The sequence below is a fragment of the Astatotilapia calliptera genome, chromosome 6 (assembly GCF_900246225.1).
Source record: "Astatotilapia calliptera chromosome 6, fAstCal1.2, whole genome shotgun sequence".
NCBI lineage: Eukaryota > Metazoa > Chordata > Actinopteri > Cichliformes > Cichlidae > Astatotilapia > Astatotilapia calliptera.
The window spans coordinates 18,270,787-18,294,027 of record NC_039307.1 but is presented as its reverse complement, the minus strand read 5'-3'; the positions used below and the strand labels follow the sequence as shown (position 1 = coordinate 18,294,027).

Below are 23,241 nucleotides of genomic sequence, written 5' to 3'. Positions count from 1 at the left end.
CGTTCACATCGACCGTGTTTCCAATCAAACGCATGATATGTTTACAACTTGGTTTTCTTTCTTTGTTGCTTAGTTTGAGGTGAAAAAGCGTACTCACTTCTACCTCTGTTTGTTTGTTTGTTGCTTTTTAAATTTTTGTGACCTGAATTTCTTTTTTCTTTTTTTCTCTCTTTTTCTCAGAGGTCTTGACCTAAGCTTGGCCTGGCCTCTCCTTCTACCTTGTCTCTATTTGCCCAATCAAACGTCCCAGTTTTGTTTTTCCTCCCAGCTGTTATTCGCTCAGGCTGAAAAGTCCAGATGGCAAAGACTCAGACACACACTTGCAAACATGAGTGCGCTCACACGCACACATAAATTCTCAAATCTCCACACGCACACACACAGAAACACACATACTTTCATGGTTTTTACCATTACCTCTCTCTTTACCTCTCTCATTACCGATAAAAAGCCCCAAACAACCACTTTTTTGATAAAGTTTTTATGGGCGCTTTTTTGCCTTACCACACCATCTTTAAAGAACCTCTGGTTGACTCTTTTTTTGACAGTTTTTCTATTTTCAGGGAGCGAGAAAACATCGGTCCCTTCCCAAGGCTTTGCGTATGTCGTTCTTTTTTTTTTTCCCATCTGTTGGCCTTGACGGAGGTCGGTTGATGTCTTTACCTCCTTATTGGGTGTGTTTTAAATTGACATCACACTCCTGATCCCATTGGTGGATCCGAAAGGGTTGGGGAAATCTTATTGCCATGGCAATATCTTTTGTCAGACGTTATCCTTGGAAAATGAAACATGATTTGTTGCTTAATGTAACTGCATCTCAATTTTCAGCATTTTTTTTTCTTCTCAAAATACAGTGACGGATTTCTGCACATTCTAGCTGTTTGTTTCATTTGCTTTGCATGAAGACCGCATTCTCCTTTTTTGTAGGTTTTGTTTTGGTCTTTTGGGTTGTTTTTCTCTTTTTTTCTTTTTTCTTTTTTTCATATTTTGAAATCAGGAAGCTGACCCTTGTTTTGGGCAGATTCTTGCTGAAAGTGGTAGAAACTTGTTAAAGTCGCTCTATAGATTTGGCTCTGTTTGTACCCCTACTTTCCTCAGAATGAGTTCAGCCTGTTTGTTTTCTGAAAATCCCCACAGACTCATTTATTCTTATTCTTTCTGCAGTTTTTTTTTTTACCATTTATATGTTAATGTATATACTTACTATATCAAAATTCCTAATGTCTTCCACTTCTGTGTGATTGCTCTTTCTTCTGTCTGTCTGTCTGTGTGACTCTCTGTCCTCTCTTTATCTTTTTGCTCTTCCTCTCCGTCCCTCCATGCATCCAGGTGCCCTCCAGATAGAGATGAGTGAGGAGTCAGACCAGGGGAAGTATGAGTGTGTTGCTACCAACAGGGATGGGACACGTTATTCCACCCCAGCTAACCTTTATGTAAGAGGTAAGAGTTTGAACACTTTTTTTATGATGATGCAACAATTCTAATGATTATGTGTGGATGAGATGAAATTTACACACACGTATCAGTAGATAGACCTATATTAGGAATATATCTAATTTATTAACATGATACAATGCTTTTAAGTAGACTATATTTTATAGTTTTTAGCTATCGAGCAATGAAACTGGATGGTTTAAGAATGAGCGCTCTTAAGGCTGGCCTAAATGTTTCACTCGAGTCACTTATCTCTTTGCCCTGCCTTCTTAGCCTTTAGACCTCAGAGAAAAACCAAATCATTGTCTGGTTAAAACTTGTATTTCTCTCCAAATCTGACAGGCATCTCACCTCCTCAGGCGCTGTCTTCCCCTCTGCTCCTTCAGCACACGCACGTTCACACGCATACCCACGAAATGTTTGAATCTCGGAGACATTTTTATTCCTGGGGCCTTTTGCTCTGTTGTCTGCCTTCAACCCACCCCTTAAAAAAGGTCTTAAACAGTGGAGCATCTTTTTTTTTCTTTTTTTCTGACTCCAACATGGCTCATGGGGATACATAGCAAACACTGAATTCACACACATTAGGATACACACCTATGTCATATATAAAATCCACATGCACGTACACATAAACACAAACAGCATACAGTCAGTGATGTGTGTCTAACAGTGCTTGCAGGGCCAGGGAAATCTTGCAGAGCTGCTCAGTGAGTGTTTGACAGGCAGTCTATGGAGACAGCTGGCAGAGGAGCCTGCCTTAAACAGGAACGCTTTCACCAACGTTGGCCATGTATGGCCTCCTTTTCTTTCCTGTCCTCCCCTCACACGTTCTTGCCCTTCCTTGCTCGTTCTCTTGTCCTTTCTGTATTTTGCCACCTTGCAAAGCTCTTTTTGTCTAACATATCTCTCTTTGTCTTGTATTCTCTTTCTGATATTTTGCATTTTCCTGTCTTTTCTTCCTCCTCCCGCCATGTCATATCTCCCACTGCAGAGCTGCGAGAAGGTTGGTACTGTAACGACCGAGTGGTTCTCTCGAGTCCTGAGTTGTTGTTTTTTGCCTTTTTTCTTCCATTAAACTGACACTTTCTGTTTGTGTGGCTCAGCTGTGGGCTGTGTGCAATACTGAAAGTCTAAACCCGCCTGTACATTTTACTCCAGAGTAATATACCATGTGCTGTTTTTCCATGTGAATGCATGTGTGTGTGTGTTGTGATTTTTGTTCTCCTTTTTTCTGTCTTTTATGTTCATAAAATTTTAAAATTCACATTAATAAAACATCTTGATATCACATGCACCCTAATGGTAGTGTACCAGACTGTTCAAATGCTTGTACTCTAACTTGAATGTCATAAAACTTTATCTCAGAGCTCAAACCTCCTGATTGTTCTCCGCCGCTCTGCACAATCATTAAATCGTAATTGTTTGTCTTCTCTTGCCTTCTTTGCCGTTTGGTCCAGTGCGCCGTGTCCCCCCTCGCTTTTCCATTCCTCCGGCGGATAGCGAAATCATGCCAGGAGGGAACGTCAACATCACCTGCGTGGCGGTAGGCTCACCCATGCCATATGTGAAATGGATGCTGGGAGCAGAAGACCTGACGCCAGAGGACGACATGCCCATTGGCCGCAATGTACTAGAACTGACTGACGTACGCCAGTCCAACAATTACACGTGCGTTGCCATGTCAACGCTAGGTGTGATTGAGGCAGTGGCACAGATTATAGTTAAAGGTGAGTAGTGGAAAGGATAGGAACAAAAGAGTTATACACCAACCTTAATCGAGGGCGATTTTGCTTATGACTTTGTAATAAGGCAGAACTGCAGTACTCTCTTTCTCTCTGTTTAACATGTATTTTTATTACAAAAGAATTAAAAAGTAAGACAGTAAAGAAACTTATTTGTATGAGAGCTCCTTTATATACAGATGTTAAAAATATGTATTGAAGAGGAAAGTAATGAGTGCATCTAATGAACACACTAAAGATGCAGTTCTGTACTATATGGACGCAGACAAATAGTCACTGAATACATTTGAAGCAGATACAAAGACAACTACATGTTTTACAGTTAATTAAAATTAAGAGGAAACTATTATAATGGAAGCCAGAAAAAAGGTTAGTAACCAAACACTCTCCACCAAGCAAACAATCACAAAAAAACAATGTCACTAGCTGCAACCTCCAAACACTCACACAGCTAACTTAGTGCAAACACACAGCTAACTAGCTGCAACCACTCACATGGCACTCTGGCGCCAGAGCTCACCTTTCTCTGCCCTTAAATACCTTTAATTGCTGAACAGAGTCAGCTGTACAAAAGAAAAAGGTGTCACCTAAGGCAGGAGAGATGGTAGGACACGCCCACACAGGCAACTTCAGGAGGAGGCCCTGCTAGGGCCGTAACATGGACTTATGAGATTTAGTTAGATTTGTTTTGTTATGGTTTAGATTGGAAAAGGCTCTTTTTTATTGCTGTAACAGCTGTATCAGTTTGAATACTTAATTATTTCAAGAGGGTTAATTTGGTTTCAAATGCAACTCTATTCCTTGGGGAGCTGCTTTAAGCAAATGGAAATCAAAAGACAGTGTAGTGATGTGCAAATCTAAACTCAGTATTGTATTAAAAAACGTGTTAAATACTGAAGCTGAGATTTTACTGTTGTAGTTACTTTGTGAAGAATGTGCTGATTTTGAATTGAGTTCCTGTAACTCTCAGAAAAGTTGGAACAGGGGTAAGAAAGAAAATTTGTGTTTTAAGAAAGTTCTTAGGAATAACGCCTGTTGGAGTATCTTTCAGCTATTTAGGCAAATGGGTAACAGGTAGCTAATGTAATGATATACTGTATGAAAAGAGCATCCATAGAGACTTTTAAAGTCTTTCAGAAGGAAAAATGGGGATTGTCATTACAAAAATTAAAAAGAAATGTTGAAATTTAAAGAGCTTGTGGTAAATCTATGTACTCAAAGGACAAGACCTAGAACAATATTGAATTACTATGATCTTAATGGCCTCAAGTGGCACTACATTAAAAACTGACCTAATGGGTTTGTGAAAATCTCTCTTTGAGCTCAATGAACAATGCTTGTCATGGTTTCTACTGTAAGACTTCACCATGCAATGAATAAATAAACATGAAAAGTGTAAGACAAAAATCCAGAAAGAGTTGCACGAGTTACACTGTATGAGTTCTGGGCCTGAACTCATGTAAGATTGTAAGACTCAGTCAAAAATATGAAATTCTTCTTTAAAAAAAAATCAAGAACTGCATCCTGTGGGCTACCAGTAAACTAGTCTTACTTCTGTCAGCAAGACAATACCAAGCCATGTCTATACATTAAACTAGCACAGCTTTGCAGTAAAATGCTGTTAAGTGGTCTTAAATTCATTGCGTGTTTCTCTTCAAGACAAAATATTTAGAGAATTAATAAAAAAAAATATATATGACAAAGAAGGCCCTGATCTGCTGAGCAGCTTAAATCCTATCAAGAAACACTGAGAAAATGTTGCTTGGGGCGCTTAAAAAAGAGGTGATGCACTAGAGTGCTAAACGTGTCTCTGCCCAGCTGTCTATTACAATAAACAATAAAATATGTCTCGTCTTTTTTCCACACTTCAGCTTTGCCAAAGGCTCCTGGCATGCCTGTGGTGACAGAGAGAACTGCAACAAGCATCACTCTCACCTGGGATTCTGGAAACCCTGAACCCGTCTCCTACTATATCATACAGGTATAACAGACTTGTAAGCACGTAAACATTACCTCCCTCACAGCACTATATGTACACAAATTGCTGAGACACACATTATACAACTCGAATTCCAAGAAACTTGGGATGTATAATGCTGTATACATAAAACACAATCCAGTGAATTCCAGATCTCATAAACCAATATTTTCAGAACAATGCACAGAAAGCTTGAATTGAGGCATTTTATCATTTTATTAAAAATACAAAACGTGGAACAATTTCGCAATAATGTTCCTCAATGTAAACGTGTAAAGACTCATTATCTAGAATAAATAATATCGTTAAAGGATTTAGAAAATGTCATGTTTTCTATGTTCTGTTGTAAATAAAAAATGCTATTTATGAATTATTGCATTCTCTGCATACCCAGAGTCTTAGCACTAGGATTTATCAATATAAACTGTTATTATGTTGGCCTCAAGCCTACTTAGTATGGCTGCGAAGGCAGGAATCCCTGTTTCTCCCAATACTAATAACCTCCCTCGAAGTGTTCAAAGTAAATCTGGTGTCCTGTGAATACTCCCTACTGACAGTGGTAAATTCATAAAAGAGAATGAATTAACAGTACTATGGTTAACAGTAGTATTGAAATACTCACTTTCTAAATTGCAGGACTCCTGCATGAAACATGAATTGCCAAATTTCACTCTGTACATTTCAATGTAAATCTAGATGAGTAGATGCAGGTATGGTTTTACATAGTTTTGATGTATTTATGTATACAGACACAGCTGTAGCTGTTAACTCAATACAAAGTTGTTTATTGCAGCTTGAATTCAGTCTGTACTTCTTCTTCTTCCCCTTTTCATCTCTTGTTTCATCTAGCATCGCGCCAAAGGCTCAGAGGACCCCTATAAAGAGATTGATGGCATTGCTACAACACGCTATAGTGTGGGCGGCCTGAGTCCTTACTCTCACTATGACTTTCGGGTGGCAGCTGTCAACACCATTGGTCAGGGCCCCTCCAGCGAGGTGGTGGAGGCTCGCACAGCTGAGCAGGCCCCCTCCTCGCCTCCTCGCCAGGTCAGGATGATGCCTTTATTTGACAAAGTGGAAAGCAGTTTTTACAGCGATAAAAATGTTCTTTCCAAATATGGATCGAGGCTATTTTTGACTCTGAGACAGCCGTTGCTGGAGCTGTCTGTCCATCCTGTTCTATTCTCATAAAAGCTTTGAGGGAATTTCAAATTTGGTACAAGCATACATACTGGAATGATTAGAATTTGTTCAAAGGGCCATATACCAGGATTTATTTCACTAATTATTGCAAACTATGGTATACAAAAATGTGGAATTGGATAAAATATCACAGTGATGGCATTTTAGCCAAAATAAATCATCATAATTTTCTATAAAATACATGTTTCTTATATTTATATAGGGTTTTAAATCATTTACATTTGGTCAGAGACCAAATTTTTCTAAGGCTTCACCTCACATATTATACATTTTACATATCATAACATTTCATATTACATGTAGAGAGATATGGATGTAATATGCAACTTGACTAGTTAGGCATATAAATACAAATTGGTATTTCTGGTTCAATATGAGGATGCATTTATGTAACCTCTATTTTAATGCATTTCAGTGTGTGCTGTTTTCCAGTGCTGTGACAAACTTTTTTCCCCCTTCTTGATTTCTTAGTTTTATTTTTGTTTTGTTTTTGCATATTTGTCATGTTTACATCTCTCCAATCATCAAACAACTTTTAATATTAGACAAAGATAAGTAAATACAAAATGCAGTTTTTACACAATGGTTTCATTTCTTTATGGAAAAAACATGCCAAACTTCCCAGGTTCTGCATCAAAAAAGTAATCAGTCCTCCTTTTTCAATTATTAATTAATTGTGATTAATCATGTTTTTGCAAAGAGTTCAGTTGAACTAGCCACATCCAGACCTGATTACTTCTAGGACTGCTGAATCAAGAAACCCCTTGCATATCTGACACCTGTCTGACAAAATGAAGTAGGCCAAAAGATCTTTTTTTAAAGTAACACATTGTGCCACAATCTACAAACAACTCAATAATAGCTGACAAACAAAGACACTGACATCTATCAGTCTGGAAGATGTTACAAAGCCATTTGTAAGGCTTTAGGACCCCATTGAACCCTGATGTAAACCATTATTTACAAATTGAGAAAACTTGGAACAGTGGTGAACCTTCCCAGGATTGGCCAGCCTACCGAAATTACTCCAAGAGTACATCGGTGACTTATCCAGGAGGGCGCAAAAGAACCCAGAATAACATCTAAAGAACTGCCAGCTCACTTGTCTCAGTTAAGGTCAGTCTTCGAGATTCAACATGGAAAGAGATTGGGGGGGGGAAGCATCCATGGAGGAGTTCCAAGGAAAAAACACTGCTGACCAAAAAGAACACAAACGTTTCCCAGTTGCCAAAAATCATCTTATTGGTCTCCTAGACTTTTGGAAAAGTATTCTGTGGACTGATGAGACAAAAGTTGGATTTTTGAAGACCTGAATCTTCTTACAGCTGGTGTAAAACTAACACAGCATTTCAATACAAAGAACTTACCAATAGTCAAACATGGTGGTGGTAGTGCGATGGCACTTTCACACGCGCAATATTGACATGTCAACCAAAACGTACACCTTCTATAGATGAAGGGTCTTTTCCCCATAGACTTAAATGCGATCATTGTCCGTTTGGCAACCACATAAACTGTCCCCTGTTGCCTATTAGCAGAATCCAGGTTTAAACTTTCTCCACATTTGTGTCACTTTTGCACTTGGTGTTTAATTTTACTCTTTTTATTTGTAGGTCATAGGTCGGATGCTGAGCGCCACAACAGCAATGATCCACTGGGATGAGCCTGAGGAACCTAATGGACAGGTGGTTGGTTACAGAGTGTACTACACCTCTGACAATTCGCTGCCAGTGAACCAGGTGTGTATTCCTGTGTGTGTGGTTTGGCTTATTGTTATTGTTACTATTTATGCATAACAGATGATAACTTGTGTTGCCAAGATGTATAAGGTATGAGAGTGTATCTGTGTGCCTGCTTGCATTCATGCATTGTGTTGTGCACCGGTGTTGTGCAGTGGGAGAAGCAGATGGTGCGTGGATCCAGCTTCATCACCATCCAGGATTTGACTCCTAACAAGACTTATTACATCCGAGTGCTGGCCTTTACCTCTGTAGGAGATGGCCCCTTGTCCCAGGACCTGCAGATTATAGCCAAGACTGGAGGTAAAATAAGAGAAGCAAATGGCATATAATGGTTAAGATTATGTAGTCTTAGTGTTCTTTAAACAATCCTCTTCCCCTTTAGTTCCTTCTCAACCATTAGATTTTAAGGGTGAGGCAAAGTCTGAAACCAGTATCCTGTTGTCCTGGGTGGCTCCAACGACCCAGGGTGGCCCAGATAACCAGATTACAGGATATGAACTTGTTTACCGACGAGCTGACAACACAGAAGAGGTAAAGATGGGGAGATAAAAAAAATTGTCACTAAATGGGCTGTTTTCATAAATGTATAATTTTATAGGTAAAGTTGTGGTCAGAAGTTTACCTAAACCCATCATTGGTATGAATGTCATGATCATTTTGGACGTTGAATGTTTTCTTTGAACTGTTCAGTTTTCAGGGTGGTATGATTGTACAGAAAAGAAAACTTTAATGACTTTAAAAAACATGAATTGAGTGCACAAGTTTGAATTTAATGATTTATTTATTTCTCGAGTCCACACAGGCTCAACAGGGCACGCAAACAGGCTCAATTTGAATCTTGATTCTTTTAATCATTGGTGATCGTGACTGATTACAACTGGTAGTTTCTCTTTTCCCGCATAACATGGATTAGTTTCACAGCAGTTGTTGGATTGACCAATTTTTTAAAACAATGGGAAAAACGAGTAAAGAAACAGAACAATGATCCCAAACACACATCAAAACCATTTTTGAAATGTTTGATGTTACGTTTTTGGAAGGGCTTCCCAAAGCCCCAACATCAACTCTATTGAAAATTTGTGGATCAGCCAGTTCTGTCTCAGGAAACCAACCATTTCAAACAAACTCTGCTAATTCTGCCAGTTCAGCAAACAGTCACTAAAGATGTATGCTGTAAAATCAGTCACCTGAAAAAATGAAAAGTTGAAAGAAATCATTAAAAGCTCCAAGATACCATGACATCCATGCCCTTAATGAGTGTCCCTAAAATTCTGATCACATTGGTAGGTGGATAGACAATAACAAATTCAAATACGATTGTGTAAAGTGATACTAATTTGATATCGTTATTGATCTAGTTATAAAAAGTTAACTCTTGTCTTTTTGTCCCTTCAGAAAAAAGTGAGCTTTGAGCCCGCCACATCCTACCTGCTCAAGAACTTGAAGCCCTTTTCCACCTACACCTTCCAGCTAGCTGCCAAAAGCAAAAATGGAATTGGGGCATATACCAATGAAGTGTCCATTGACACACCACAGACACGTAGGTCTACCTGCACAGACTGCAGTGTGTGAAAGTGTGAAGGTGTTTGTGAGAGTGAAAGAGAAACAAGATCCAGTTTTGACAATGCAAAAGCAAATACATGTAATGCTAAATCACGTAGGTTTCTCTGCTGCAATTTTAATTAGACACATATGTGGCATTGTTGCATTGTCAAAAAGGGGCCATCATGAATCAAGACCATAGCTGGAGCTGACCTCAGAATTGATATTTCAACAAATATATAAAAGACCAATAATTATTTCAAGAACTTAGCTTTAGTTGATGTATTTTGCATACAGTACTAAGCAATTCTTTTAAGATTGCCAGAAAAACTTCATTTGTTGGCTACCAATCTGAGGTCCGTAAGAGACTCAGTAAAACAAGGTAAGACGAGGTTGGCAGATAGACATGAGAAGTCCAACATGGACCACAGAGGCTTGTAGGCTGTAAGGACAAATTATGGGAAGGTATGTGTGTTTCAAGCTCTAGTCAGTGTTTTTGTCATTCACTCGTTTTCATTAATCAAACATTGCTACCAAACAGAAGTTGACACCCATCATTTCAGTATCTCTGTTCAACCATCTTTTAATTTCTATGGTCATTTTTCAAAAGAGCTTCAGTTCTCCAGAGTTTCTTTTTCATTTTGTGTTTCTTTGTCTTTTGCTCTCTGTCTCTCATCTGCTCAATTTCACCCCCATGGCAAACCTCACTTCTCCACTCACCTCTCCACCCACCAATAACAACTTGTACACACAACCAAATAACATTTACCCAAACAACCCCTATTGTGCCTCCTCAAAACTGGCCAATCAGTTCCTTCAGCACCTCCCCAGGACATCAAATGCACCAGTCCCAGTTCTACCAGCGTCCTGGTAAGTTGGGCACCACCACCTGTGGAGTTTCAGAACGGCATCATTACAGGATACTCCATCCAGTATGCCACTACAGAGGGCAACAAAACATCAAAAAGAATTGATGGAATTTCTCCGGAAAGTTCTCCGTATCTCCTGGAAAACCTAGAGAAATGGACTGAGTACGGCATAACCGTGAGGGCACAGACGGAAGCTGGGGATGGACCAGAAAGTTTACAGCTTCTTATCCGCACTGAGGAAGATGGTATGTTTCCAACAAAAGATACAAATAAAAATAGGATGGTCCTCCCTACTAATAGTCGCTACCTCTAACTTACTAACCAAGCAGTACCCTAAACTAACAGCAAGCTTGTTCTACTGGCCAGTAAACTCATTTATTCTGTTCTTGAGCTGCAATTTAAACGGACAATGCATTTGTGAACCACTGTCAGACCCTCCAGTGAAAACCTCCTCTTTATTTTTCCTTTGTAACCACCAGAATCTGCCAACATACAGAATCTCCCTCACCACTGCTTTCTCTTGTCAGCAGCAGTCCCCTTTTTTCCTGCAGCAGCTGGCATTATCCGCTTTTATTTTTTTGAACCAGCATCTTTTTTCCTCACCTTTCCCTTTCTTCTAAAAGCCCCTCTTTTTACTAAAAGGATTGCTGAGATTTTCCTGTCGAAAGCTAGCAATAGTCCCCTCTAACAATAACAAGGCTGTCGGTGTACCTCAATCTTTCCTCACCTTGGCTTTTCTCACCAGTAATCTGTCCTACCAAATCATTTCCAGTACCTTTACAATTATTTTGATACATCTAATGTTAAACCAGTGCAGTGTCTTATTGTATCTAGAGTAATTTGTTATATTTTTGATTCCAGTACTCTTTGTGCTTGTGGGTGGGTCTGTCAAATAGATAAAGGTGGCTGGAGTTTTTTCCTTCTTTTTGTATATTTTTGCTTTTTGGGGAAAGAAGTGTAGTTCTTGGCAGTACGGGAGAGGTTTTTCTTGATAACAGTATTTTCTCTTTGACTGCCTGCCACTATTTATCTGCCCCTGGCAACAAATCCTTTTCTATCTGCCATTCTTATCTTTTCTACATTTGCTTCTTATCCTCCACTGCTTTTTTCCTCCATGTTTTTCCTCAAGCGCTCTCATTTTTTTTACTATTTTGACTTTTTTTCCCTGACATCAGAGCTGTTTTAGACTTTTTGTAGGGTTGTAGTTTTTCACCTTTTTTTAGCTTTTGGCTGTTTTTGCCCCTGAAAGCATTTTTTTTTTTTTTACTAGAAAGAAACTTCACTAAAGTGAAGGCCTTTAACTGAGAGGTTTAACTGCCCATCATCTGTGACCCTTGACTTCTATCCAAAAATGCATTTGTAGTTCCAAGTGGTCCTCCACGAGGGGTGGAGGCAGAAACTGTGAACGCCTCGGCTGTTAGGGTGAAATGGCGAGCCCCTGCACCTGAAAGACAGCACGGTCTGATCCGAGGCTACCAAGTCCATTATGTGAGGATGAACTACGGAGAACCTCAGGGTCAGCCATTCATCAAGGACATCCTCATAGATGACTCACAGGTAACCCGAGAATATTACCTTAATGGGTAATCTGTAAATAAGTAATCTATAAATGCAATATAAAACATTATGAGATAAATTATATTACATGGTAATGCTGATTATTAGCACAGTCAGCTCAGTTCAGCAGCACGTAGGTTTACTTGGACATATTATACAGATGTCAAAAACCACGATGTGGCCATTAAGACAATAAAGTATCTTATTTCAATTGTGCAAACACCATCTGTCATAGAAGGTGTTGTGCTGGAATTAGGACCCAAATATAGGACAATATAGGCTTTTTATTTAAGTCCAAAATACATTAACACAAGTTCAGAAACACAAAGAGAACCATAAGAAACAGCAAAGAGCAAACAGAAGAAAGGTCAGTGAGGACTAACTAGGGATTAGACTCAGATGTGTATAATCAGCACAGGTGAGGACAATCAAGTAGGGAGGAAAAAGAACACATGAGAGGACCAACTTTTTAAAGTAAAACAAGAAATGTGTAACAACTGTTAGTTTAAAAAAAAAAAAAAAGAAGCGCAAAGAAGGACAACAAGACAGAGGCAAAGGAAGCAAAATTAACCCAACAAAGCAGGAAATGGCTAGAAGACAATTAAAACCTAAGAAGACATCAGACCAGGTAGCACTGGTGAGCCACGACATTACTATAGAACTGAAAACACTGAAGAAACTAAACATGTTAGAAAGAAAAAAATGACAAATTTTAACTCAAATTAAATATGAACCAAGCACACAAAAAACTAACACTAGAACAGCAACTTCACAGGTATTCAGAAAACTAAATGAGAGCTAGAACTTAAATAAAATAGTGAAACTAAAGGTGAGCTTTACTGGAACAATAAAAACAAAACAGGGATCCAATATTACTAAAATAGCAGGAAACAACACTATGACAACAGAATTAGTGACTACACATTTGCTAAATAAGAAGCTAACTCTCTTATTTGTCTGTATAATATCTCATACCTGCAACCAGTACGCTTAGTTTTGCATGAATACGGGAAACAAGCTGGTCCATCTTTGTGCAGGTCGGCGAATGTCAGACTTTTTCTACCCTTTAGAAATGAAAGAACCTTCAAACCCTCACCACAATTTTAAAGAATCAACAGTTATAGAGACATCAACTAAAAAGGATCCAAATTAAATTTTGCTTAAATGCACCCTCTCTGTTGTCTAAATCTCTTCACCCAGCTGTGGGCTTACTTGTATTTGAGAATCAGTGTTTTCTCCTGATTGTGCTAAGTCAACAGTCCGCAACCCGTAGCTAAACACTTAGCGAACAGACGTGAGAACAAAATCATTATTCTCATCACATGTTATGTAACTCCACTAATGTCCAAGTAGTAATAACAGCTAGTAACTCATGTTATGTGCCAGCAAAAGCAAGCAAATGTCATGTCAGCCAAAGTCCGTTGGTAAAGAAAATACCACAGTGTTAAGTATCGTACTTTACATCTTTAACATCTAAACTCAACATTAAAAATGCGCTTTTTTCAGTAAGGGTAAACTATTTTCTGACTCTTACTCTTTCGAGTAAGTGGAGCAAGCATTTGTTTCTTCTTGTTTTGTTTTCTGGTAAATGTGAGAATTTTTCCCATCGCAACTCTAAAAGTAATGTGAACACAGCCTGACTCACAGAATTCCTAAAATAAGATTTACAATCTGATAAGGTTAAACAGCCTTAATGTGTGTTATTACGTTTTATTTAAATTAAACTGGAGATTTTGTTAAATGCAGATAAAAAAAAAAGTCCTTTTGACTATTACTCATAATGTGTTTCTCTCTTCTTTTTTTTCCTCCTGCTGCTTCATCATTCAGTGGGAATACGATGACTCAACAGTATATGTGAGTAAACATTTATTTGTGCATATTATTTGATGTTAGAAAAAGAAAAAAAAGTAGATGAGTCATATTTATGAGACTGGAGCTTTAAAATTAAGTCTTTAAACGTCGTGCAAGAACACATTTCTATTTCTGTATTGCGTGTTCACCAGGAACATAGAAAAGAGAATATATTTAATAAAGGGACCTAAAAAAAAACCCACAGATGACTGATAATATGAGTCATTTTTTGTATCACCAAAATATTCTTGTTATATATACGATTTACACACATACTAAGAAATTAACAAAATATATGTGTTTATATGGAGACAAATCAGTTTTTAATTTCTTTGTAGGTAAACAATATTTTGAGTTTAAAAAATGATTTAAACAAGAGTATCCGTACATGTCTTGATATTGTTTGTGCAGAAGTGAGCTGAATAACTGCACAGTCACACTGTCAGGCACAAAGACTGTACGCTTTTGCTGTACCTCTTTGTGTTGCTTTAACCGCACCCTCCTTGAGTCTCTTTTTGTTGAGCAGTGACTGCTCATTATCCCGAGGACAAACAAAAATTAGTGGCCTTTTGTCGCTGACAATGCTTTTTGTTGTTCTGCAGGAAGTGGTGCTTGGGGACCTGAAGGCAGATACTGCCTACTCTGTATCAGTAGGGGCTTACACTGCCAAGGGCGATGGCGCTCGCAGCAAACCTGTTACTGTGTGCACCGCCCCGCCATGTAAGTGTGTCTGCACAGACCCAACCATACACAAAGACACAGAGGTTGAAATAAACGACACATGTAGTTGATTGTCTTTGAGAGTTTGGCATCACTAATGATAATTATTGCCCATTGAAATGGTCTCACACCTTGCTGTGCCACAAGAAGCCACGGGTGCTGTATTAATCGTATTGTGCAGTTTTGCTCGAGGTAATGAATAATGTGCTTTGTAATTACCGTCTAATTTTCTTTTCATTATTCTCTCCCTCTCTCCTGTTTCTTTCCTTTCCCTCGTAGTGCCCGAGAAGCCCAAACTGCTAGTGAGTGCCACTGACTCGGGTACGGCCCTGCTTCAGTGGTACCCCCCTCCCAGTCCAGCCACCCCGCTCCTGGGGTACCGCCTCACCTTCGGCCGCGTTGACGTTCTCCCTTTTACAGTGGTTGAGTTTCCCCCCAAGGAAAACCGCTACACTGCCCAGGATATCCACAAGGGTGCTAACTATGTGTTCAGACTGTCAGCCCGCAACAAGATGGGCTATGGAGAAGAGGCTGTAAAAGAGGTGACTACTCCAGAAGACGTCCCGAGTGGATATCCAGAAAATATTATCTCAGAAGAGGCGTCTGCCACCTCGCTTCAGCTGGCGTGGAAAACAGTCCCGCTGATTGAGCAAAATGGGAAAATTTTGAAATACTCGGTGCTATACAAGGATATAAACAGTCGGGGAAACGCTACAGAGGTTGTGGTGCCCACTCAAAGGTCGAGTGTTTTGTTGGAGGGTCTGAGTGCCGATACTGTGTATGATGTCAGGGTGTGTGCGTTCACAGCTGTCGGTCCTGGGCCTTACAGCCCCAGTGTCCAATTTAGGACCCAACGGCTAGACCAAGGTAGGCTCACACTCACATTCTAACGACCCATCTTCACCAGGCTCAGGATGCTAGACACACTTCCAAACAGCACATTTGAGAGTAAATCAAGCAAAGTCCCACATGAACATGAGACATCTTGTGGCTGCATCCTAAGTGTCCTTTTTCGTTGTCTTGTCACTGTAGCCTTAGACCCAACATCCTTTTCCTAAAGCAAGGTAAGAGTTTTGGGTCTTGGGCAGGAATCACAGTCCTGTGTGTTAATAAGAGCAAATAACTAGCATGAGGCTGGTACTAGAGAATGATACGCAGGTAAGACCAGTAGGACTGGACAGTAGAGACCGTAACTGCGAATGCTGGGCTACATTAATACTCCTTTCTTTTTTTTCTTTTTTCTTTTTCCCGTCCCATAGTTTTTGCCACCAACTTCAGAGTAAAAGCATCCATGAAGAACTCTGTCCTGCTGTCCTGGGAGATCCGTGATAAGAACCCTGTCCAGCCGTTCACTGTAAGGAGATGTATATTTGTTTGTTAGTAGGTATAAAAATTAGCTGTGCCTCATGCAGTTTAACGTTTATAAGCTGAAAAAGCAGGACCTTGATAAAAGCGTGAGATTAAATTCAGAATTGCATGTTTTGCAGTTGTATATGGCAGATTAATTATGAGGAATCATATTTCCAACCACTCATTATCTATGAAACTTCACTCTTCCTGTCAAGAAAAGATAATGAAGTCTGGCTCCTTAACAGACAAAGGAAGATACTGTTACTTTTATCTCACAATTGCCACAATTTATGTCAAAATCTTTTCACTCCATCTTGGAGTCATAACGTAGTTAAATGTAAATACACAGACATTTGATACATATTTACAGATTAAATATGAAGAGAAAATTCATAGAACATCAAAACCTCTCACGTCTGTGGTAAACAAATATTCATGAACTGGTATTTTTTATAACAAAATAGCATCACAACTTGATTTTCTTCATTGTCAGTGCAATCCATCCTTTGTGGTTTCTACTTCCATTGGAGGAACTGCACAATATAAGCATAATTTTATTCTAATCAGCTAAGTGTAAGGCAAAACTAGGCTTCCTATTTAGACCTCTATGTGCATTTGTGGTGTTTTCAGATCCTGTATGGGAAGGGCCAGTCTGTGGAAGTGGATGGCAAACAAACTCAGAAGCTGATCACTGGTTTGGAGCCAGACACTCAGTACTCTTTTCTGCTAACCAACCGAGCCAACAGCGCTGGGGGCCTGCAGCACCGTGTCACTACTACCACCGCTCCAGACATCCTAAAAACCAAACCTATTGTAGTGGGAAAGACTAATGCAGATGGCATGGTGACTGTGCAGCTACCGACTGTACAGACCACAGCTAAAGTCAGGTAGGAAAGACTTAAAGCATGTAGACAGAGTGGATTTGTTATCCTAAATACCAACTGTGAAAGCTTTAAATTATTACTTTGTATCAATTTATCTATGGACCCTGTGAGGTCATTTTACTATGTCTCGGAGCTTACAACAAGTCTGAGAACTCCCTCAACAGGCCAAACGAATAGAATAGAATAGAATAGAATAGAATAGAATAGAATTCAACTTTATTGTCATTGCACATGCACAGGTACAGGGCAACGAAATGCAGTTTGCATCCATCCAGAAGTGCTTTAGTGATATAGATATATTAACAATATACATTAGCAATAATATAGATATGTGAGTATATTACAGAAATGGGTCTATTATGGTATGTTATAATGTACACGGTATGAAGTATGTTGTGAATATTCTATAACTATAAGTATGTACAGGCTGTAGTGAGTACAAGCTATGTACAGGATATAAATATGAAAAACTATACAGAAATATGAGATAAATAACTTTACAGAAATCTGAGATATACAGTTATACAGAATCCCCACTACTGAACATTTTACCTGCTTTTTGGCACCAATAATAAATATAGATACAAAGTCCAAATAGCCATACATGTTTAAATATGCATACTGCTTCTCACAGCTATTTTCCAGAAGTCTGTCTTTCTCTGTCACTTCAGTAGTGTTTTGGGGTGGGGGGGGTTTCCACTCTTTTATTGTTTACAAGATGGTCACTCAAAATGTCAAAATAATCCAAAAACACAAACTGGATTTAAATACGTATCGATTTGGATACTATTCCCTCTTTACAAATTCTTATTGTCAGATTCAACATGAGGTTAGTTACTGTATTAGTAGTTCTCTCCCAGCAGATGCCACACACTTTCAACGTACTATACTGTTTCACAGCAGCTACAACTACAGCAACATACTAATGTATATTAGTATAATGTATATCATATTGATGGTCAGATACTGCATACTCTTTTTAAAGTAGAGATAACACCCAGAGTTAGATGAGAGGATCAATAGCACTTTTCTGTCACCAGCAGCCACTTAGCTTAGCTAAGCACTTGAAACAGCCTGAGTCTGTTTGTAATAGAAATTGCCAACCACTTTTTCTTATGCTCAGAGAGTAACTACAGTTTTTTTTAACTTTTCATAAAATTAATTTTCAAAGAATTAAATGGATAAAAAATCTATGAAAAAATTTAAATGGCTACAATTTAGGTCCAGGTCATTTATTTAGCCCTGTTATGCAATTAAAGTTACGACTGCTCTTGTGAACAACACATTTGTACTTTTGAATTTGGCTGCATGCGTCTTCCCCACAGTTCTGTCCTCTCTCCTTTTTCCTTCTACAGAGAAGCAATGTCATAATGTTGCCTCCACTATGCTTTACTATAGAGATGATATGAGTCAGTGCATTGTGTTTGCCAGATGCTTGGAGATCTGACTTCACAGTGCACCATTTGGCAAACTCCAAGTAGGCTCTGATATGCATTTTTCAGAAGTGACTTCTGTCTTGCTTCTCTACCATGAAGGCCAGTTTAATGGAGTTCTACTTCCAGGGAGTTTCCTTCATCTTTGAAGAGCACCTTTGAAGTTCCGTTTAATGATCTTGTGGTTTTAAGTCACTTTCCAGACCAAGACTATTCCTGCTCAGTTATTCCACTTGACCTGACAACCATCCTTATGATTATCCTTGTACATGGCCTTCGTGCCCGTGGTACCACTGATAGCCTTAGAAAGTTTTATGCCCCTATCCTTTTCTGTGCTTTAAAACAATATTATAATTGCTGGCTTTAGAGTTTCTTAACTTAATGGCTTGTTTTTGTGAATTATGGGTCTTTATATAGACAGGTGTGTCCATCATGTTCCATACACATCGAGAATAAATAAAGTGTAACATCAAATGCCTCCATACTTTTGTGTCTGAAATCCTTTTAAAGTATTCTGTTAAATGTCAGAACACTGACGGTTCTTAAGAAACTGTGCAGTTTGGAGTGTGCTTCCTCAGGCCTGATCCCAGTTGCATGTTGTGTTTCAGGGGTTATTTTGTGGTAGTGGTGCCGCTGAAGAAGCAGAGAGGGGGAAAATTCTTGAATCCTTGGGAGGACCCTGACCAAATGAACCTGGATGAGGTGAGACGTGCAGCAGGCAGGAAAAATAAAAAGCTAAATAATGGTCACACTTGTTATAAGGTAATACCGATGCTGGGGGGGAATGATTATGTTAATCAGGATGATGGGGGTAATAACTGTTAAATGCGATGCAGATTTTTTGTCTGTTGTATCAGACTTATCAGACTGTGCCTTGTTACGTGAAGGCAAACGGCCTAACCATCCATTCCTTGCTCACTCTAAACAATGCTTTCACATGCCATTTCCCATCTAATTCCACTTCCTGCCTTTTTCTAAAGACTTCACCACCTCATTATTCTGCTCTGAAAGCAATTGAGTCAATAGAGTTTTATGGCGCCTACTGTCTCAGTGGATAAATGTGGCAGCAATTCAGTTGATGAACAAATTTGGGCTAAGGTGATATTGCACTGTACAGTCCATTGTTTCTACAATAATGAGGGTTTTGTTTGGGGTAAAATTGTCAAAACTGACCTTTTTTTCTGAAGGTTTTTTTGTATGTGGGTTGGGATGGGAGGGGGGAGTTTGAAGCAGACTGATGATCTGGTCATGCCCTTTGTTTGAACTTGGTGCAACCAGCATTTGCAGGTTGTTGTCCTATTTTTATGTCACGTATTTGTGTCAGACGTTTTTTTTGTTTCTTTGTTTCCTTTCTGTCAATTTTCCCCATCTCCTCTAAACTCTGAACCTGCCTGCTCATTTTCTCTGTTTTGTTTTTCCTCATAGCTCCTCAGAGAGATCAACAGAACCAGCGTCAGCCGAGCCCTTCGCATCCGCAGACAGGCTAGCCAGTCAGATCCCAGGGCTTATGTCACCGCTCACTTCAAGACTCTGCCCATTGAATTCACATTAGGGGACGGCCGAAACTACGGCGACTTTCGCAACCGTCCACTGCAGAACGGACAAGACTATGTTTTCTTTGTGCTGGCGCTGCTCGACCTCTCCGAGAATGTGAGTGCAGATGCAAACACGCCCGAACAAATCTACCGTCTGGGTACACTGGTGTTTAATTTATACGTGTAACTGCTTAAACCCTTGGTCTCTTGCAGACTATGTATTCAACCAGCCCTTACTCTGATCCTGTGACATCATCATATGTGGATCCTCAACCAATTGTTGATGAGGAGGAGGGTCTTTTGTGGGTGGTGGGGCCTGTGCTGGCTGTGATCTTCATTGTCTGCATCGTCATTGCCATTCTCCTCTTCAAGAGGTAAGATCAGCACGATGGAGGAAAACAGAAATAAACGCTGTTCAGTAGTACATTTGAATGCTGACACAAAGAAAGCTGTAAACAAAAGAGATTTTGAGTTTTGCTGAATATGGAGAAAAGAATTTAAAGCTTCACATAAGTCTTTATAGTAGGGACAACAGTTATTCTGCAGGGGTTTATCCATTTCCATCACTTAATGTATCTTTTTTGTTCATTTCATGAATATTTCCTACAAGTTATCAAGCAGTGTGTGACAGAAAAAGATCCTAATCAGCAGACAGTGTCAGTTTTCTTTCAGAGATGTGCATACAGATTATTATCGTTTACATCAGTTGTCAGATCTATCATTTTGTGTGAACATCATTTATATTTCTAAATGAATAAAAAAATCAGCATTTCCTTGTTTCTTTAAAGGTTAAACCAGTGGGTTAAATGTATGGTGAAATATTTATAATTATTTATACTAATAATAGCTAAGCTTAAATTTGAGGTTTTCATAGATATGTATTTTTTTCTGTCATCATCAGTACTGTGCAAAAGTCATGAGCAATGCTTCTTCAGGCTTTCTGAAGGTCATTCACCTCTAAGGTGATTCCCAAAGAGCTATTAGCTGAACATTTTTCATATCTCATAATGGTGTACGAGCTGCCCTTAAAAAAACTGAGAAAACTGGACGAGTGCACAGGTTTAAAAACATCTGAAATGATGTCTTTAAGAAATAAGAACATTTCCAGGACCTCAGAGATGCATCTGGTCCTTCACGCGATCCATCTACTGTTTGCTGAAGCCTTATGAGAAATGGCTTCAGTTGAAGAGTGGCTGTCAAGAAGCCACTCGTAAGGAAGGAAAAGTGGAGAAAAGAACTGGACCTAAAATCAGTGGCAACGGGTCTTCTGGAGTGACAGGAATGACTGTTTTCAGCCATCTTTCGTTATAAACAGCCTCTGTCATGGTTCGGAGCTTCATTTCCGCTGGTGATGTCAAAATTGATGGAATCATGAAAACTACCATCAGCGTGACAATGACGCCCAAACACACTGCCAGTGCAACAAAAACAAACCTGGAGAGAAAAACAGACAACAGAGCACTATGAGTCATGGATTGGCCTCCCCGGAGCCCGAACGTCATTATTGACAATATTGAAGCAGCGCGGGATCCTCTTGACAGAGAATGGAACAAAAATAAAGCCAACATCCAAACAAGAGACTTGAAAGCCCTTCAAGAAGCCTGGAGAACTATTCCTGACGACTACTTAATGAAACTACAAGAAAGCTGCCTAAGAGTGTGTTTTGAGGAAAAAAGATGGCAACACCAAATAATGACTTTCAAGCTCATTAGAAGCAAAGTCTGTTTTTGTCTTATATACTGAGTTTATATACTTCCAATAAATTGTTGCACCAATTTCCCATTTTTGAAGAAAACTGCAAATAAAAATAAATAAAGTATTTGCACAGTAACGCCCATTTAAAGCCAAATATAGGGAGCAGTGTTAGCTAGCATGAGAGAAAAGTGAAAGATAACATTATCACCCATTAGCACTATTCACGATAAGCTCGCCAGCCAATCTTCTAGCTAGAGGTTAGTTAATGCACATGAATAATTAGTGTGACTGATGCAGCTCCGCAAAATTATTAACCTTGATGGTCATAATCTCAGTACAGCCCTAGAGTGTAACTCCTGGTGATTTCTAGCTATTCATTTCACACTTGTTCTTAAGCTGTACCATTCCAGGGCAGAGTTGCTAGGTGTTGATATGTATGTAGTGTCCTTGTGTGAAAAAGCTTTTGTGTTTAGATTTACTGTTGATCTTTATAGCTACAGGAGGTGCTGTTTTGCATATTTAAGATCATATTATTATTCCTATCCATTTAAATGAGAGGAAGAGAATGATGAGTTCAGCAATGCTTTAGTCCCTGATGTTTGTTGATTGGACACTAATGTTATTCATCCTTGTCTCTGCTTTTATCTACACGTCTGCCTACGTGGATCCAGCAAACCTGACAGGTAAACAAACACTGCTTATTACCATTTCCTCTGTCCTACGGGGACAATTTCCTTGCAAAGAATCATTTAGAAAATTGAACCCAGAAGAGTCAGGATTATTGCCGTGTGCCTTTATTGACAATATATTAACTAGAAGTATACTGGCTGAATTGTACATTTGTAATCCCCCAAGCTCACTTTATTCAGTGTGTTGGATAAAGATATGTATGGGAAGAGTGACAGCTGCACTGCATCGGCTGGTTTATGTCCATCATTTTAAGTGCATTTTAAGTAGATCAGGTTGAGGTAAATTATGTTTGTTCTTCCAGGAAAAGAGCCGAGGCTGAAGGAAGAAAGGGCAGTTTTCCCTGCAGCAAAGCGATGTCCTCCCACCATCCCACTGATCCTGTGGAGCTACGCAGAATCAACTTCCAGACTCCAGGTAGATTGGGGAGAAATATCCACATGCAAAATATGCTATATGTGGCCAGTGTTGATGAGATTAACTGTGGTGTTGTTTCCCTTTTCAGCCTACCGTGTATCAGTGTACCGCGGTTATCGGCGTCTGTCAAGTTAGTTGGTCCTTGTCCCCCTCTTTCTTTCTTTCTTTCTCTTTCTTTTTCTGTCTTTCCATTTTTTCTACTCTTTTCCTTCTCCATATCCATGCTAACTAACCATCCATCCCGTATAGGATGAAGCTGCTTGACATTTCATCAAACGCCTCCGGAATACTTCTACTGAAAAAAAACAAAATTAAAATCATGCTAAATTTTTTATTGCCTGTGTCATAGCCTTTTTTTAAATCTTCACCAGCAGTGTGCGTATCCTCTGAAGACATGTTATTGTGCCTCAGTAACTTTCTGAACATGCACATTGTTCCTTCTGTCTGCCTGGAGAGAAAACGGTCACTTAACCAAAAAAAAAAAAAGACAACACTTCCATTTGCTTCCTCCACTGTCCATGGACCGAGCACTAAACAACACCTCCTTTGAGAATCCTAACTCTTAACGTTTTCCTCCAAAGGAGTTCAATTGTGTGTGT

General features: G+C 39.2%; 1 protein-coding gene across 27 annotated transcripts in view; it reads left to right on the top strand.

Annotated features, from left to right (window-relative positions):
* The window catches only part of ptprdb (protein tyrosine phosphatase receptor type Db), a 159,523-nt gene that overhangs the window by 118,890 nt on the left and 17,392 nt on the right, over positions 1-23,241 (top strand). For 14 of the 27 annotated variants that reach the window (XM_026170790.1, XM_026170812.1, XM_026170798.1 and 11 more), the window contains 22 exons: positions 1,330-1,440; positions 2,429-2,440; positions 2,895-3,164; positions 5,051-5,160; positions 6,007-6,204; positions 7,974-8,099; positions 8,255-8,402; positions 8,485-8,633; positions 9,498-9,642; positions 10,456-10,758; positions 11,877-12,070; positions 13,898-13,924; positions 14,524-14,641; positions 14,921-15,508; positions 15,901-15,995; positions 16,622-16,878; positions 18,917-19,010; positions 19,734-19,958; positions 20,057-20,217; positions 22,210-22,221; positions 22,530-22,642; positions 22,731-22,772. In XM_026170790.1, coding sequence (XP_026026575.1) covers positions 1,330-1,440; positions 2,429-2,440; positions 2,895-3,164; positions 5,051-5,160; positions 6,007-6,204; positions 7,974-8,099; positions 8,255-8,402; positions 8,485-8,633; positions 9,498-9,642; positions 10,456-10,758; positions 11,877-12,070; positions 13,898-13,924; positions 14,524-14,641; positions 14,921-15,508; positions 15,901-15,995; positions 16,622-16,878; positions 18,917-19,010; positions 19,734-19,958; positions 20,057-20,217; positions 22,210-22,221; positions 22,530-22,642; positions 22,731-22,772 — 3,498 coding nt within the window. The remainder of the gene's footprint in view (positions 1-1,329; positions 1,441-2,428; positions 2,441-2,894; positions 3,165-5,050; positions 5,161-6,006; positions 6,205-7,973; positions 8,100-8,254; positions 8,403-8,484; positions 8,634-9,497; positions 9,643-10,455; positions 10,759-11,876; positions 12,071-13,897; positions 13,925-14,523; positions 14,642-14,920; positions 15,509-15,900; positions 15,996-16,621; positions 16,879-18,916; positions 19,011-19,733; positions 19,959-20,056; positions 20,218-22,209; positions 22,222-22,529; positions 22,643-22,730; positions 22,773-23,241) is intronic. The other 13 variants (XM_026170799.1, XM_026170810.1, XM_026170796.1 and 10 more) reach the window with 7 other exon arrangements.